The sequence below is a fragment of the Camarhynchus parvulus genome, chromosome 1, assembly GCF_901933205.1.
Source record: "Camarhynchus parvulus chromosome 1, STF_HiC, whole genome shotgun sequence".
NCBI lineage: Eukaryota > Metazoa > Chordata > Aves > Passeriformes > Thraupidae > Camarhynchus > Camarhynchus parvulus.
In genome coordinates, this window is record NC_044571.1 from 69487577 (window position 1) to 69506279 (window position 18703).

Below are 18703 nucleotides of genomic sequence, written 5' to 3' on the forward strand. Positions count from 1 at the left end.
TGTACAATGAATGCAAGAACTGCATGTTACTATCTCTCTGACAGCCAAAACTAACAAAAGCATTTCATGAAGGCTATGTAAAATGTTTTCTCCTCTTTCGCATTGTTCTGTGATCTACATTCAGTACCAGATTGATGAAAATCAACATTTGAAGGATTTCTATCTAAGATAATAATAAAATCTAAAGAACAAATTGTTGTGGCTATGGAAAGAGAATAGTCTCACCTGAATAAACTTTATCCACATAATGTGCACTGAAACTGAACACAGACAACACTGGTAGCTCACAGATTAACAAGGAACACCTGTGAAGTACTGCTGCAGCAACACTAAGGTAAGGTGCATTCCCTTCCCATGGCAGAAACTAGGGAAGCTGAGACCAAGAACATACTATTTATTTACATATTTATTTAGGACAAGGCGCTTTTACAAGTGACAAGTGCACAGCACTTAGCAACACATTTGGAAAAGTCATGTACAAGTCTTAATTTTCAGGGTTAAATCCTATCTTTAGGTTGCCTTATAAACATGATGCTGGGGCTGCACAACATGAGCAACTGCAGACAGTTGCAAAATACAGTTTTGCAAAATACAAAACTGGCTTTGTGCATCCAAATTCTTATTAAAAAATCACTGTGCTCCCTTCCAAGTTTACCCATCCTGTGATTCTATAAAGAGTTGCCTGAAGAACAGTTAATGAGTAGTGGGGGATTTTCTTTATTAAGTACACTTACAAAAGCATTAAAAGACAGAATTAACCAATGCAAGATTAATAATTTGTGTGTATTCTGTAAGGCAAAAAAATGTGGAATTGAATCTGAACCGACTATCACTATCGCTGATGAAAAGCTTTCTCCAGTTATCAGTGCAGGTCACGTCAGATCCTTTAGCTGAGCATTTCCAGTATGTAAGCATTATCAGCAATCTAGACTAATTTTGAGAGCATGCTCTAATCAGTGTCCCTACCTGAAAGCCTGGCATAAATTAATATAGCATCAACAACAGCCCTTATCCCAAAGTGGTGTTTGAAGGCCTGTGAGTTGAAATCTCTCAGGACAGCACATACCAGCACAAGCCAGACCAGCAAGAATTCACAAAAAATTGTTCTGTGGAACATCTCCAGTCCAAATTCTGACCAATGGTGAGATGAATTCTCTGCTTCAAAGTCACATCCATTCAGCAGTGTCACTGCAGCAGAACTCAGCCAGTGTTATAGCTGCTGTCCTTCCAAAAAGGATTATTAAGGAGTGCACAACAGTGATTGTACTCAGCAAAATAAGGACTGCAAATACTATCTGTTTATTTACACTGAAGACAGTCCTTATATTCTCCAAAGATTCTACCTTTTCATTGATCCCACTTAAATAATTGTAAATTTTCTGAAAGACTAAGAGTTCTATTTTAGTGCTGTGTGTCTTGCAGGGAAATAGAGGACCTGCACATAACTCCTCAGGGGAAATGTCCAAGTATCCCACTTCGTTGGATATGCTGACCCTGCCAGTCTCCAGAGGGCTCAGCGCCAGTATTTCTACCTTCCCGCTACTCAGAAGAGCAATTCCCAGTTCATGCACCAGACTCCAGCAGAGCAGCCCCCGCTTTGTCCCTCCGGGGCGGCAGCGACAGGAGCGCCGGAGAGGCAGGTGCTGCCGCGGCGGGGCGCGCACTCGCCTATAGGTGGCGCTCTTGCTCTGACTCACCGCGGACGGGCCGCGGAGCCCCGGAGCCCCCGTCCCGCACAGAGGCGCATCTCAGTAAGAAACCCATTAAATGCATTAATTCCGCAGGGCACTTTCAACGAACGCTTTCGATTTTATTGTCAACACACTCAAAAACAAACCTCTGTTGAAAACAATTATTTCTGAGAACAGTAAAATACAAAATATTTCACGTAGAAGTTTGTTAGTGTAACACAAACAGAAGTGAGACACAGAAGATGCCAATGGGTATCATTTGTGCTCATGGCAACAAGTTTAAGAACTGTACCACTACAGAATTGCCACACAGGCTTGGAAAGTGAGCATTTGACAGTTTAAGCATCACCTCTGTATTTCTAGTATTACATATTTACTTGGAAACTTTCTAGCAGTAGACAGAAAAGATGAAAATTTTGTCTTCAGGGTTTGTTTTAAAAGCACCATGACTACAGACTGTTCCAACTAGTTCCTTACAGAGGGAAGTCTAAACAGAGACAATTATTGCAGTTACAGCTTTTTAGGGGTAATGTTTATTGTTATCTATGACAGGTTTGTGAATATACATTAACAAGCAAAATCAGTATTTCCCGGCAGTCCCTCTTGGAAAGCAAAACCAGCATTGCCCAATTTTAATTTGTCCTTTTTATATTAAAGACAGCAATCTCTTATATTCTATACAAAATGCATATGCTTGGCCAGGCACTGACCAGCTTTCTCTTCTTCTAGACTCTAACCCAAATAAGCAAAACTTCTTCATTGGTTAGCAGCAAAGAAGTTCTGTAAACTTCACACAATAAATAGAATTCTGCTTGATTTAAATTTATTTCCAAAAGAGTGACATGACTAAATGATTTGTATTAGACAGTGACACATGTATCACACTCCATCACCAAGACTCTAGGCTTAGTCAGAAGGGGAAGAGGAACAGAGTAAAGGGAATGTCTGTTCTAAAACAACTCAAAGTTTTATGCTGTACTTTGCTTTTCTCTTAAAGGTCCCAAAGAAAAGTTTCTAAAGCTACCTCAAGGTTACTTCTCACACAGGCAACTTGGTTCAAAACTCAAGTTTGAACATCAACTCTTCTTGAAAAACTGAGACACCTCTGCTTTCCTATACTCAATGACATTCCTGACTTGTAACAACACATACTTGTCACTCTCCTCTCCTCATCGCTTGCTTGACCGCTTTTCATGTTTATCCTTTGTGTGCTGGTTCCTGCTTTGGTGCCTTGGAGGAGAGTAGCTGACTCTCCTTCTGGATTGAAAGCTGGGTGTATATGGGTGAATTCTGCGTTTCTTTGGTTTTTCTTCCTTCCTGCTTTTGTTTGGCTCAGACTCCTTATCTTCCTTTTGCTCACGCTCTTGGTCTTGTTCTTTTTGAGATGGCAACGTGTTTTTGATGGTATTAATAAGAAATCTTTTATTTGTACCAGCAAGAGGACATTTCAACCTGTAAAGACATGTAAAAGTCATCAAAAGAGAAGGTGAAAACATCCCAAAACAAGTCTGAGATTTTAACTTCAATGATTTTAAGACAGGTTTGTGATTTTGGCTTTGCTTGCATGCCACCTAGTGTAAACTCTCAGTACAGAAAAATAAGTTCCAGATCATCACCATTCTTTTGTCTTACTCTTTATGGGAAGAAAATTACTTCAAAATCCACATGATTTTCTCAAGATAGTGTGTGTAGGGGGAAGCAAAGGATACCAATACATTTTTAGGTTGATGGTGCCTAACTTAGGTATTCAGAAATCAAACATTTAGTAACATACCCTAAGTCAAATCAGAATGGCTTACAGAGATTATGATCTTCTAAAGTCAGCATTATCTAATGAACTGCAATATTCAGAAAGTAAGATGCACATGCATGAAGAACCCAAATAGTTGTAGCATAAACATATACATGAGACATACCAATTTAAACTTATACTTAGCAACAACCAAAGTGTTGTATTTCTTTTTCTTAAACAGTAAAGATACTTATCCAACTATTTTCTGTTTTGTTTTTACTTTCTCCTCTCGCAGCTTAACACTTTTGCACATAATTTATCAGCTAGTTTTAGGAAACAAGTATTTTAAATTTCATTTATCTTGTTGGTATCAGCTGTATTCTACTTATTCCCAATTTATCATCTCTTAAAGAATGGAATAAAAGCAAAAGTTTAAATACATTCCTACAGAAAGCAGAAATTACTCTGAAGACTTTGTTTATAGTTGGACTCACTGTGGTGTTTGTCTTCACAGTTTTGAGACAAGTTACGGGATTCCTTTTAAAAAATCAGAGCTGTTAGAGATCACAGCAACTCACTGAATCAGCCACAGAGTCATGGAATCCTAACACCACAATGTTAAGATCATCTATTCTACTTGACTATTCTGTGTAAGTGTAGAAATGATACCCTAACTGCTCAAAAACCTTTGACACCTCTAAACCATCAGAACTATCAGAACAACAAGCCAACTACAACAAAGACCACGTATGATTATTTAGCATACTTCATGACTTAACTGGACATGGAATTTACCATGGTGTTTTGCTTCAGGTCTACCTACTAAGCATTCCTGATAATTGTTCTTGTGCTAAATTCTTCAAGAACTTAGGAGAGCAATTTTAGAAGTATACAGCCACACTGTTTTATTTCCACTAGGTATTTTCCGATACACTTCTACTGCATAGGATTTTACAATTTTCTAAACTTTCTTCATATAAATCTATGCTATTTTTCTCACATCCTGGTTTTAAATAAATAAGGTCTTTAATCTAGTATATCTCTTTTGTAAATTAGATAAATAAATGTCAGTAGAACAGAGTTTCTATTTGAAGCTATATCAATGATGAACATGGTGCTGAACAAGTCATGGCACAGGTTACACTCAAGACATAACAGAAACCAGCCAATATTCAAGTCCTTTGTATGTCTTATGAGGGCATTAAACTATTGTACCTCAGCATTTCCAAGGAGGGTAGCCTTCTCTAGGCTGCATCCAGGCAAAATCTATTTCACATTTTTCTTCCTCTAGCTTTTTCTTAAGAGCTAATGCACTGATTTAAGCACTAATATATAGTGCTAGAACGAGACAGTCAATTTGTCCTAAATAAATCCATCTGGCTGAAGCATTTATTTCTTTTTGACACTATGAGTGCTGCCTGAGCTATACTAAGAATGAAAATTGATGAGAAAAGCTGGGCTTGAGAGTCAGCTAAGAGATGCCATTAGTTTACCATCATACTGTGATTAAAGTGAGCCACGAGGCTTTCATGGAGCAGCAGTAAGTCACGGCACTGAAGAAAAGCATTAGTTCTTAGTTTTATTGACTTCAGACTTCAACAAAGCAAATGCTGCCTTTAAATCTTAAAGCAAGCAAGATGTACGGTGTGTGCTGTGTTACAGGCACACAGAGAACATGTTTACATACAGCCATGGTATACATGGAACTGTGAAGATTAAAAGTGAACTGTATGAATCCACTAATATCTTTGAGAGCATATCTAATGGTGAGGAAATTGCCATCTCGTAGGGTCTGATCCTGCAGTGTTCAATTCACAAACAAGTTTGCCCTCAGGTGAGTTCTGAAGGGCTGGGAGGCAATCTCAGCCTGGGCATGGTGGAACACAATACTGCTGTGACCAGCAGACAGTGCCACAGAACTGATTTGAGAAGCTTTGCTTTAAAACAAACAATCCAACCAACCAGCAAAAACCAAACAAGTTAAAAGAACATTAAAGTTATGAATTGAAATGTGCTCCACGCAGGGCTGCAGGCATGTGTGAGGCAAGGATACAAACTGCAATGCTAGAGCCTTCCTGTCTACCAGACTCCAGTTCTGTAGCAGAGTCTTCTCCCATTGTAAGGTTCACTTTTCGCTCCACATGCTCCAAAAGCTAGACCAAGCTATTCTCACTGACAGAATCTTGCCTCCCTCCACAAATAAATCTCACACCCCTCAAAATCTCTCTACTATGCAATAACGAAGACAATACAACACACTGCATTTTGACAATGATATTACCTTTTGAGAAAAAAAAATCCATCACTGTGAACATAGGTCAAATTTAACCCTATTTTTGACCCTTTAAGTCAACTTCTGTGCAGTAACACAGAATTTCCAACCAGTGCCTGTCATCCAGTGCAGCAGTGCAATTCAGCACAGAAATGCACAACACAAGTTCTTAACAGTAAAAACATGCTGACACCATTTAAGACACAAGAGCACAATGCCACGTGCCAGTCTTGTCTCTGCTGAGTAACTGGACACACCAAACAGGACTGGCACAGTCAGCCTTATCATACAGAGTAAAGCCCATCTTTCCAAGGAAAAGAGTTCACTATGGATGAACAGACAAGTACATTTCTACCATTTCCAAACTGCCATAGAAAATATAATATTTCAATAGAAGAGTGACTGAAGGGGGACGGGAAACAGCTGGAGGTTGTTTTGCCAAACCAAGTAATCTAGGTTGTTACCCTGTTATGGGGGACCTTACAAAAGAAGATGCCTCAGAGGATACTGAAAGCTTTGAAATATGGTCTTGGCAGCCAGGTACAGCTGGCAGGACTTCGTAGAATCATAGAATCATCTGGTTTGGAAGGGACCTTAAAGATTATCACGTTCCAACCCCACAGACAGCGACACCTTTCACTAGACCAGGTTGCTCAGAGCTCTACCCAACCAGGTCTTAAACACTTACAGAGATGAAGCATCCAGAGCTTCTCTGGGCAATCCATTCCAGTGACAGCTTGACTTAGGATGTGCCTTGATTACAAGATTTTAACATATTTACTTTTCAATCTCTATCTGTACCCTGTTTCTCCTCTTCCTCCTCATATTCAAATGAAAGCTGAGGGGAATCTATTGCAGTGTTCCTGCACACAACAGCCATTCAAAGCCAAGATGCAACACAGCACTTCACAGTTTCAGTATCCTCATCATCATCATCATCACCATCATCATTTTGTATTCTGTACTTCTAACAGATTTGGTACTGAACAGAAAGCTATCTACAGGAATGAAAGCAATTTTAGGATTGCTTTACAAAAAATAGAGTTTGAAATAATGTAATGCTTCCAAAATTTTAAATTGTAATTTCATCTGCTTTACAATGCAGAGCTGAACAAACCATCCAAAACCAAAAAGTTTTCCAGTTCTTACTTTACATAAGCTTTTCAAATAAGATGAGAAGCTACATTTGATTTAGCTTTGGCTCATGTTATCAGCATCTTTGAAGATCAGACCTATACATTGGGAAAAAAGGCATCTAGAACATTTTTCACACAGTAACTTTTGTGGCATTTTAACTGCCTTTCTTAGTTAAAGCAGAACAACTGCTTAAAATGGGACCTAACTTCACTGCTATAAAGAAGCTCATGAATTATGTACATAGAATCAAGAGAAACACTTCAAAGAAGCTGAATGTTTGGCTTTATTTTAACTAAAAGCAATGGAAACCCCCAAATACCCTATTTCATCTATGTCCAATAGCCTCCAATGAAACAAATTTATCTAACCATTTCAAATGTTCTTAGACTATTTGTCCAAAACTTCTCACCCTGGATCCAACTGATCCTTCAAATGTTAGCTTCCAGACAACTGCTCTGCTGTCTTTTCTCACCTCCGAAGTTCCAGCATCACAGCATCATCACTAGGATTCAGACACAGATTCTGCTCTGTTCTGATTAACATTTCTAGGATTAAGACACCTTCAGAAGAGGGCCCTTCTCTCACACATTTCTTTATTTGTGATTAGCTGTACTAATGCTTGAGCCAGATACATTAGCAGTAGGATCTACATCATGTGTTATCATAAGGATTCAGGAGACCCCTCCCACAAGAATCACCACAGCCACAGAGTACATACAAAAGGAACACTGCAGGAACTAGAAATACTGCATTGCTGAATGAAATCTACAAATAAGAATATCCACCATTTCTTGGATTCATTTACCATGGACCTACATACTGTCTATCTGAGCAGTCCTGAGAGTATGGAGGCCAGTGAGCTGAGATTCTTAACCAACTAAGAGATCATGCAGCCCTCTGGCAATATTGACAGTTGTTCCATGTCCAGAGAGTCTCAAATAATTTCCCTTCCCAAACAAACTCTTGGCCAATATCACTGCCAACCTCCCCGCTGGTTACTTGCTCCAAACAGGGACAAGCCTTTCTTCCACTAGCCTCTAAGGTTGCAGCACCTGCCCATGCCACCCACATTAAACTTGTAAGACAATGTAAAACCAGCAACACATTCCCAAACTAGAAGAAATACTAACGATACTGCCCTGTATTTCAAGGCTCAGTGTTTGTATGAGAGACTGGGCAGCAGGTTGATTGCTTTGTACATTTTTTTTCCTACCTGTCAGCTAAGCTGGTTTGGATATTTGTATTTTAGGCTCCAGCAACCATCATCTACCTCGAATTATGAGACAGAAAAAGGTTAGAGGTGCTTGGGGAACTTTTTCAAACAGTGTACCTGAGCTATGGAGAACCAATCACTCTGGACAGTAACAGAGCAATGGCTTGAACCTGAGAGCAGTCCCAAAACAGTGCTGAGAGGCTTGCTGGCTTGCTGAAGGTTTTGCTGCCATCAATATTCACCAATAGACACTACTCCTTTGTAATGCTGTGCACAATATAGTCACCCCACCCAGGAATGCCACTTCTCCACATACCTCCCTTTGACCAACTTCTGTCAAATGCCACTGACTCCAGAAATGTATTTCCCAGAATTAAACAGCTGCTGGAGAGCAACATAAACTGGAATCAGTGAAGTATGAGCAGTAGTAGCCTCTGCTGCTCCTTACCCAAAGACAGATGGCAGAACAAATCTTTTCTTCATAGGCTGAGCTGCTTCAACTTTCCAGTGCCAATGCAGGACTGATGGCCTTACACTAGATGTCTCCATGGTGTGTGCATCTCTTCTCCAGGACTCCTCTGAAAAAGGGCTGAGGAATCCCAGAAGTCCTCATGAAACACACCTGTAAGCATTTTGAGTTTGGCAAGGAAGGAAGATTTTGTGTTTCACCTCTTAGCACTGTGCTTTTAGACAAGTTGGTGATGACCTTGTCTTTGCTTCCATCAGTTATGATTTCCTTGATCTGGTCTACTAGTAACACATTTTCATGAACTAACTTTTCTGCTCATTTCATTTGCTCATTTCATTCACAGAGCTCTGAGCAGAAGTTACTTTCTTCTCAGTAGTTTACACCTTGCAAGGTTACATGTCAGTCCTGGGTGTAATCTCTGAAGCCCTTCAGGATCAGTAGCACTTGACAGCATTTTGCTGGAGTCTGATACTCAGCTGCGAGTAGTTAAGTTTTCTTCCAAATATCTTACCCATAATATCTCCCATGTGTTTATGCAATACCTAGCTCTTGGGCCAGTTCAGAAGCACCAGAACAGCATAACAGGGCATAAAAAATATTGACGAGGTGACAGCAGTGGTAACTTCTGCTCTGTCTGTTGTGCCTGCAGAACTGGACAGCAAAGACTTATTAAGAGTTTGCCTTTGGAGGGCTTTATACTTTCCTTACAGCCACACATGCCAGCCATACACTAGCTTATGCCAAACCCTACAGCAGTAGAATTGTCACAAAAGGGATTACTACCCGTCTCTCTAAGGATAAATTCAGTGAGGTAAAAATCCCTGGAGATGCATTACATACAAAGAAATCATCTCTAAGAATATGATATCCTGAGCTGCAGAAGAAGTACCTTGAAGAAGGTACTACTGAGCATATTCAGAAACAAAGATATTCAGCAAATCACTTCCTAGGCACTGGGTATGGGCCACTGATGGACACAGGGCACTGCAGGGATGGATCCTTGTTTGACCCAGTACAGCTGCTCACCTCTGCAGTGGAAATGGAAAGGACTTTAACAGCCTCAGCTCAGGATATCACCATGCCAATCCCTGTGTCAACAGTGTTTTTCTGCCTGAAGCTGTCTTGACAGTCCTTTCCTCCTACAACTTCAACCTAGCCAGACACCATTAATCTGCAACTGCTCTGAGCCACAGGGGACCCTTGCCTATCCCATTCCCTGGCAGGCCTTGGGCATCAGGTTTTAGCAAACTGCATTCTGAGCTGATCATCACAGCCAGCTGAACAGGACCACTATCCTCTTACAAACAAGGAATAAGAAGGAGCCACATTCAGGAGCAGATGCCCATACACTCTCCTGGCAGGTATTTCAGACTGCACAAGTGGCAGCAAAATTGTACAGGGGCATCTGATTATCTCCCTGCAGAAATCTTTAGTTTCCATATCTGGAATCAACTTGCAAATTCAGAGTAACTGGATGCATGCATCACTTCATGATGCTAATTATGTGCACTGGTTACCTGGCCACATGGCTAGGCTGACAGGGTCAAAGCACAGTGGATCAGTACAGCTACAGCCACTCTGGGGGATTACACCAATTAAGCGATTTTAACAGAAAGGGTATGAACTGCATCTCTAGAAGAAATACTGGGTAAAACATACAGAAAATCCCAAACCTGTTCAAAAACATAAAGGAGTAACTTTTTTTTTTTCCAGCAAAACACTATTTTAATATCTTCAGAGCTATTAAACAAACAGACAACTGAGCTGAGACCTTAATGAACAGTGCAGGCTTATCTCTTACTACTATTGATGGAGGAACACAAACCTTATCTACAAGTACATTTAGTGCACTCAACCAGCGCTCTACTTGTGTGAACGTCCCTAGATCTAATGGCTTCTTACTAAAGTCATATACATTATTTTATGATGAATAACCCTCCTCAGCATGTTATTACTTCTCTAATTACAATTACATGCATTACATTCCATGTCAATCTAGCTGTAAAATCCGGAATACTGCATTGAAGAATTAATGCTGTATTTCATTTAAGATTTAAATACTGTGGGTTTTTTTCCCAGTTACTATACAAATTAGCCCTGGGTTTTAGGTTTTTTTAGTATTAAAAAGTAACCCTCTTCCAAAACTGGATTATACTTTTGAGTTCATTGAGTTCATTTTTGGCTACAATTTACATATTAATTGTCTAGTAAAGGATAGTTTGCTGGTTTATTAATATAAGGCTTTAGCTTTCTTTGTCAAGTTATGAATTCTTTTCACTTAAAACAGAGTCTAACACAGTAACATGTAGCCAGTATGTAAGTACATGCACAAAGACTCATGAGATTCCAATCCAAACTTTGCAATTCCATCTATTATAAGAACATATTCCCAATTCTCCAATTGCTTTGTCTTCAACACATTCAGACAAGCAATTTCACGCAGACAGAATTTACCTGAACTTCTTTCTTATTTAGACTGGAATTTTTGCCCAAATATGTGGATGAAGACAAATTATTTAACCATGAAACACATAAAAAAGTAGAGACTTCTGTCACACATTAAAGACAAGATTTATTTTGGCATGAGAATTCATTTCCTCCTGGCACAACTTACCAACCCATAGCTCCCATTGTTTCAGCTCTGGTCCTCCCACGTTTTGCCTCTTTAAGTAACTCTTCCACAGCCTTCCTAAGTAAGAGAAAAAGGAAAAGGTCACCACTTGTGGAACACAAGAACTTGCCACTTTATGCATTTAAGCAAATAAAACAGATAGCTTTATTCACTGTAGTGAATTAAGCAATAAAGAAGCTACCAAAATCACCTTGACTTTTAAGATAATTCAAATTCCTATGCACCAAGATTAAAAGAAACATTCAGAAATATTAAAACCAACTAAAGGTGTTGCAAATACAAAAACCGTAACACTGGATGAAGAACAGGGCTTGGGGCACTTTAAATTCTTTTAAAGCATACTTCTGCCTGAGAAGACAAGTTGGGTATCCTGTCATACCACACACACTCATGGAAAAGGAGTATATCCCAGATAAGCCATCATCTGTTGGAGATACCTTCTCCAAGATGCCAAGTTCAGTTCCAGCAACCTCACCAGCTACTGGTGCCTTCCCAGGTAAGAGAAGTGACTGGTGCGGGATGGCTGCTTGCAAGAACACCAAAAAAAGGGTGCAAAATATAGGCTGCACACTGGAACATGAGAGATGTTGCATACACAGGTCTTCATGAAATTACAGCAAAATTTGTTTTTTCTCCAGACCCAGAATTTGCTATCTGAGCATCCTGAGCTAGGTTATAGTGATCTTTGTTGGCAACACAAGCTTTTATAGAAGCTTGCCCTGAGCCTTCAAACAGCAATGTCAGACAAAGGTGAGGAAAGAGGGGAAGAAAGTGTCTGACTTTTAATTACCAGTTACCAAACTTGGTGATTCTCTTTTTAAGAAACCTGACTGAAAGAATAAAAGCCTGAAAAGAATAAAAGCATTATTACTGTACTATAAAAGCTGTAACAATTTATAATTGAAATAAGAAACAAAACAATCTGAGCTACAAAGCACTAATAAAGCACACACATAGGTATTTTAAACAGCTATGATTCAGTTTTAGGGAAAACATCATAGTAAATTATTACGGTGAGACCAATTCTATTAACTTAGGCAGGAATTACATGCCTTTAAGTATTTGAGACTTTTTTTTTGTTACATCAAAGCTCAGACTGACTTGGCATCCACCTTAGCAGCCTTCTAGTTCCACACCTTCATTATCAACCATTGTTTCCTAATACTGTTCTTTCAACATCGCCCTTATTCACAGCAGCTTTACAAAGCCTTTTCAGCTTGCACAGACAAATGAAACACAATGCCCATGTCCTCTCTGAAATAATGTTTCCACTCACTGAACTTATATCCTCTACATAAGTAAGCCAAAAGCTACGCAAACAAGTTTTTAAAATTTGCTTTTAGAGGCCTCGTGGGACTCCACATTCCTCACTCTCTTCATTTTTACAGCTTGGTTACAATACAAACAGTTCCATGGCTGCCAGCTTCAATTCTAAAGGCAGCACCATGAGCAAAGGGAATGCAGCATGTAACTTTCACATGAGAACCATCCAAACACTGGGGGACTGATAGGAGGGAATATTAGGGACAGAGGCACATTTAAGAACTCTGTCATCATTCTGACATGTTTTATAGCAAGCACCACTTAAAACTTGCTGTGGTAATTATTTTTGGGCAATCAAGTTGCAGAATTGCGGTAACATGAAGGTACAAGCAGTGATATTTTTATCTTCAAGAGTATGGTACAAGACCTATTTACATTTCTGAGGGATTAGAGTTTTTCCTCTCTCTGTATTCCAAGGTTACAGGCAAAGCTCCCATTGCATATATCTTAAAAACCAGTATCATAAATGCATGTGTCAAAATAATAGAATAATTCCTAGTCAGGCAAAATGAGAAGTATTTTCTATTCCTCACTCAGGGGAAGAGCTTCATAATTTTTTTCCAAAAGGTCAAATGGATAGACTGAAAAAAATAATATTTGGGAATAAAGAGGTATGTCTGATAGTTACAGGCAATGAAAACACCATGTTATTACAGAGACCACACTTCGGGCCACATCCATCATACAGTTTGCTCAGACCTACAGCGTCATCCTGCTCTTCTCTCCAGCCAGATGTGGGAAGCCCTCAAATCTTCAGGCCAACTGCACTGCCAGTACAGACCATCACACAAGGCTGACTGGGACACCCTGGTCCCCAGTATCCAACTCCACTTCAGTCTTGCCTGTAGAGACACACCAGCACACATACACACCTCACCCCTAGCCCTACAGTCTCTTCAGCAGCTGGCCAGGACTCCTTGGTGGCCCCAACAGCTAGCTCCTCCTGCCTCTTGGAGACACAAGCTGATGCTCCAGCTCTCTCCTTACTCGCCCACTTACCAGCTATTCCAGCTTGATCTCTGCCAACAGCCACTAGGTCCCTCACACACCCTTACTTGCTCCAGTACTACAGCACACATAAACATATGGTCCCCAATCCCATTTCAGGGGCTAACATTTGGTTTTACTCACTCCATGAAATGTCCCCAGCTGCCAGCACCCAGGCCTCCAGCCCAGGGCCAAGCCCAGCCTGTGGCATCCAAACCTTCACATGTTCCAGTAGCCGGCAGCATGGACACATGGTCCCTCCAACTCACAGTCTGACTGCAGCTGCTAGCACTAGGATGCACATCCTCTCCCCTCAGAGTCCTTCACCCAAGACAGGTAGAAAGGAATTTAACAGGAAGACAGGACAGACTGTGATGATTAGATGCAGGGCACAGCCAGACAAGAGTACCAACCAGCAGCCTATACACACATGACCAGACCTTTTTATTCTCTTGTTCCTTTATTTTCCCACTCTCACTTCTCCCCACATCACTAGAACTTCCTGCTTTCCCTGTCTTTGGTTTCTCCCCTACACATCCCACATCACAAATAAGTGGCTGAAGATACCGACAGTATTATTTAAAATTAAATCTCATGAGCTGGTGCTATCTGCTCACCCTTACTAAGAAAACTGATCAAAATGAAAGTCAGGAATAAAACCCAGGGCACAACTACAAGAGGAAGAATGAAAAGAAGCACAATACGCCACAAGCTTCCTGACATTTGCTCAAAGTCAAAGACTTCCCACATTGGGGATGTGAATGCTCTCATTCTTTGCTGATCAGGTTTTGTACCTATTTAAGTATTCAACTTGCCAAGTCTTGTGAGTGCTATTTGCAGCACATTTCTGTGCCGATATTCTCACCAGGCTGAGTAGTGAACGTAGCACTCCATTTCAAACATCAATCTTACCTTGCAGATCACTTTTTTTTTTTCACACTTGACTTTAACTGTTAAAATCAATAGTAAGAACCATTAATTTTCTCCAAGGCACAAAGCTTGCTTATTAAAAAGTGTAGCTGGGCTGCCCTTGCAGCAAAAATACTAGATTATTGATTCTCAACTCAACTACAGGCCTCTTGTTACAAAATTATATTCTTTGTGATTCAGAGCAGCATCTCCTTAGAAAACAATCCCAAGTAAATGATGCTCTAAATAAGCTTGGCAGGTACTTCTAATAAAGTATGATATCCAAGGCTGTGAAATATTTGTAGCTATTGAAAGACAGAATGGATATGGAAAGATATGGACACACAGTATAACAAAGCCACTTCCTCTGTATTTGAAGAGAAATGATGCACCTTCTGCGCTTCAAACACACAGAACCACAATGATAGTACTTTAGGAAGCAGAGGGGGAAGAAAAATTTAATTTTTTAGATAGGAATGAAAATGGTGACCTCCATAATATCTCAGTGTATATTTAGTTGAAATACACTAGGAAAGTCACTTACAGGTGCTTGCAGAGGAAACAAACTGAACAGCTCCTACTAACTGATTCACAACTTTTTCCACCTCCTTCTTGGCTCATAACTTCAAATATCATTAATCATATGTTCACATAATTTAGAATTTTCGTAAGAATCACATGGAACCTTAAGGCTCAGGGTCTTCACTGATGTACGAGCAAATTCACAGGGGAAAATCTCAGTTCATACTTCCATCAAAGGTTATTGGGTAAGATAGAGCAGAAGTTCAGCAGAATGTAGCAAATATTACTGTTTCCCACATCTGTAGTATTTACAGATTTTAGAGTTTTAAAATCCATAGAATGCAACACTCACATGGGAACGTAAAAGTTAGTACTCAGCTTCTAGGAAAACCTCACTTCATATTAAAGTCAGAAAAACATCAAAAGCAAGATCAAGTGAGAGTCAGACACAGTAAAATTGAAAAATAATATCAGGAAATGTGGCAGTAAGGATAAAATAACAGAAGCTAGATGAAGAGACTTCTCCCTAGATAGTAACAAAAATATAGGGCAACTGACTTAACAGATCACTTTTTGGAATACTGGGACACAAAATTCATTTCGGACCTGAAAAGTGCACAAAAATACTATACTTCTTTTTCCCTCATGGTAAATTAAATAAAAACATATGTATAAAAACCTTAAGTTTTTATTTAAGACCTGTGCATTGCAAGACAAGCCTGAATTCAGAGACAGACTACTAAAAATATCCCACATAAACCCATTTTTAAATGCTAAAAGTCCACCTAATGTCGATAACACTGTGGCTACAGAACAGAAATGCTATTATTTGTACGTTAAACCCATATTATAAAACCCTTAAAAATTATAACCTAAACTACCATTGCTACACTATTCACAGGAGAATATAATCAGTAAGTTATTGACTATGAATCTAAGGCATAATGTCTGTAACCCAAAGGATAAAGAAAGGTCTGTGTTAGACTGGAAGGGCTCTGTACTGAAGACTGCACAGGGAAGCACAATTTGGAGTGGGTAATGCCAAAGTACGCCCTGTAAATGCACAGAGCACAAGCTCAATTCAGGGTGCTACTACCACACTGAGCTGGTATGAAAATTTAAGGTATGAAAAAGTAACTAACGATAGGTGGATCCAGGACAGGAAGAGCTCAGTTGTCAAGTGCACTACATTGTAGTTGTAATGTGTTTGGGGCCGACTAAACCCCATCTGAGGTGCATAGTGACACGGACTGGTGACACCAAACAGCTAAACCCTACTGTGTCACTTTGATGAGCTTCATCCTCATTATCTACCATGCTGCCACAGAAGTAGCAAATCCCAACTTGGACTGAGCCTTTGAGGAAGGGTAAAACTTTGAATGTAGTTCCTGGGAAGAAGAGCATCAGTCAGGAGGCAACTGTGGAGGAGTCAGCTACAGCTGGTGAAGTCAGCTATGCCCTGAACTGCCCAGAGAACCCCAGGTCCCCAGAATGGCACCAGCAACCAGAAATCAGCATGGAAGAACAGCGGCATAGTTTTAACTTGCCATGAATGAAAAAGGTTTAAGTTTGGAATGGCACCAGTACAAATAACATTCATGCATACACAGAAAGAAGCTTTAATTATTAAACTGATGATCTAAGAGCAGAAGTAGCTCAGCAAGAATTAAAAGCCTCTTAGAAAGCATTAAGCTCTCTAGCCCTTCCACTGACTCAGTACTATTGCTTTTGGCACATTTCAAACACCTGCTAGATATAAACAGAAAAAAGTTATTTTCAATACGCATTCCCAGATACAGTTTCTTAAAAGTTAAAGGAGAGAACCATGAGGACGACAGTTCAGTAAGCCTCTGGTCACCACTTCACTGTAGCAGTTGTTTTAAACAGCCATAAGGAAAGTGAACAACACAGAAATAAGCTTGCAAAAAAAAAAATTCCAATCACAAATAGGACTATTTTGCAAAACATTTGTGACATAAACATCAAATGTCTATTCCTAAAACAAAAGCATGAGAGGCCTACTTTGAGCATCCAAATATACAAATCAATGTTTTACTCCTCAGTGTTTGCTTGGGACCACGGCAACTCAAAACGGGAAGCAAGATGAATCCACTGGCCCCAACGAAATGCCAAGCAGAAAACAATGTTATTTTTTGACAAAATAACTGCCAAGCATTTTGTATTTTTTTCATACAAAAATACAATTCTAACAACTGGTCAATGGGCACATATCCAGCGCTGAAAAATGAAATTCCTAACAACATAAGATGTTCTGGAACTTTTAAAATTTATTTTACCAAGTACACAACTGATCAAATTGTAATGACGAATGAACCACCCAAGACCTTCCAATCTTGCTTCTAAGCCACATCAGCACGCAGCCGAAGTTCAGTGCGGTAGACACGGCAGAAGCAGCTCCAGGCCGCGCACCGCGACCGCACACCCACAGCAGGGGCTGGCTGGGGACAGCGGGCAGAGCCCGGCGGAGCTCGGGGCCCGCTCTGCGGCGCGGTCGGGCCGGGACGAGCCCCAGTCCAGCGCCGCCCGGGCCTCGCGGCGCGGGAGGCGCTGCCGGGCCTGAGCGGCGGAGCAGCCCCGCAGAGGCCGCTCGCTCCCGGGACCGCTCCCCACGCTGTCGCTCGTGACTCACCTCTCCAGCTCCGGGTCCTCCTCCATGGCTGCCCCACCGTCCCCCGCCGCGGCTCCTCAGGAGCAGGCCGGCGCCATCATCCGCTGTCGGCCGGGAGGGGCGGGGCGGCGGGGCGGGCGTAGGGGCCGGCGAGGACCCCGGCGGGAGGAGCCGGGGCGGTGCGAGCCGGGCCCCGCCACACCCCGCGGAGCACCTGCGGCACCGGTGGTCGCGCCCCCGCCAAAAGGAGAACGGGGCGGTGGGCTGCTAGCGGGCAGGGTCCCCGAGCACCTAAACAGGGCGGGGGAAACAGGCGCGGGGCGGTGACTGAGTGTGGAGAGGGCGGGAGCGCCGCTGGGGCTCTTAGTCGCGGAGCCGCCCGGGGTTTGCTCCTCGGGCACGGCCGCAGGGCTAGGGCAGGCGGGGACAGGTCCGTGGGCAGTCCCGGGCGAGCAGCGCCCCACCTGGCCCCTCCTCCGCGCCAGCCCCGCCCGCGCTCCCCACAGCTCCGGGCTCCGCGCAGCCGATCAGGCGAGCGGCGGAGACACCCCGGCCCGGGGCTCCGCCGCGTCCCGCCCCGGCCCCGCTGCCATAGGCTGCGGTTCGCCCGGCCCCGCGCCCGGGGCCGCCGGCGGAGTGGCGGAGCGCCGCTGTCACTTGGGCCGCGCCGCTGCCTGCGGCGGGGGGCGGAGGCGGGAGCACCGGCCCGGCCCGGCCCGGCGAGACACGTTCTCCGAGTGCTGCTGCCTGAGTTTGCTTCCCTTAAGGCGGGGCGGGCGCAGCCGGCGCGGCTGAGGAGGAGAGCGCTGCGCGGAGCCGGCGCGGTGAGTAACTTCCCTGCCCCGCGCGGTGCGGGCGGCTCAGCCCCGCTCAGCCTCCCTCAGCGGTGGCGGCGCGGGGGTCCCCGTGGGGGCGGCGGCGCCGGGCTGAACCGCTCTGCGCGGGCAACAAGTACGGGAGCGGGGCCGGGCCCCGGAGCCGCCGTGCGGGGCTGAGGTGGGAGCCTGGGAGCAGCGTCCCCGCCCTGGAGCCCCCGGCTCGGCGGCGGGGCTGAGCTCGGCGGCGCCTGCCCCTGCAGCGCGGCTCTGCGAGGCTGAGCTGTGGGCTCGGCTGCTGGAGACCCCCACTCGGAAAGCGCCTGGTTCTGGGTCCCCCGGTGCAACCTATGCTGCTCTCGTGTGGCTTCA

General features: G+C 42.7%; 2 protein-coding genes across 2 annotated transcripts in view; one reads left to right on the top strand and one right to left on the bottom strand.

Moving 5' to 3' along the window:
- Positions 1 to 1789: 1789 nt before the first annotated feature.
- On the bottom strand, positions 1790 to 17685 carry POLR1D (RNA polymerase I and III subunit D). The gene is made up of 3 exons (XM_030958752.1): positions 17538 to 17685; positions 11129 to 11203; positions 1790 to 3143 (listed from the first exon to the last, which is right to left on the bottom strand). The coding sequence occupies exons 1-3, from the start codon at positions 17561 to 17563 to the stop codon at positions 2861 to 2863; spliced, it is 384 nt and encodes a 127-aa protein (XP_030814612.1). The 5' UTR covers positions 17564 to 17685; the 3' UTR covers positions 1790 to 2860.
- A 494-nt stretch (positions 17686 to 18179) lies between these two features.
- The window catches only part of LNX2 (ligand of numb-protein X 2), a 59195-nt gene continuing 58671 nt past the window's right edge, over positions 18180 to 18703 (top strand). The window contains exon 1 of the mRNA XM_030949016.1: positions 18180 to 18340. The gene's annotated coding sequence lies outside the window, so the exon portion shown is untranslated. The remainder of the gene's footprint in view (positions 18341 to 18703) is intronic.

Coding starts and splice junctions, on each gene's coding strand:
- POLR1D (XM_030958752.1), bottom strand. CDS start 17,563: ATGGAGGAGGACCCGGAGCTGGAGAG. Junction 11,204..17,537: donor GAGGACCCGGAGCTGGAGAG/GTGAGTCACGAG, acceptor TCTCTTACTTAG/GAAGGCTGTGGAAGAGTTAC. Junction 3,144..11,128: donor ACAATGGGAGCTATGGGTTG/GTAAGTTGTGCC, acceptor ATGTCTTTACAG/GTTGAAATGTCCTCTTGCTG.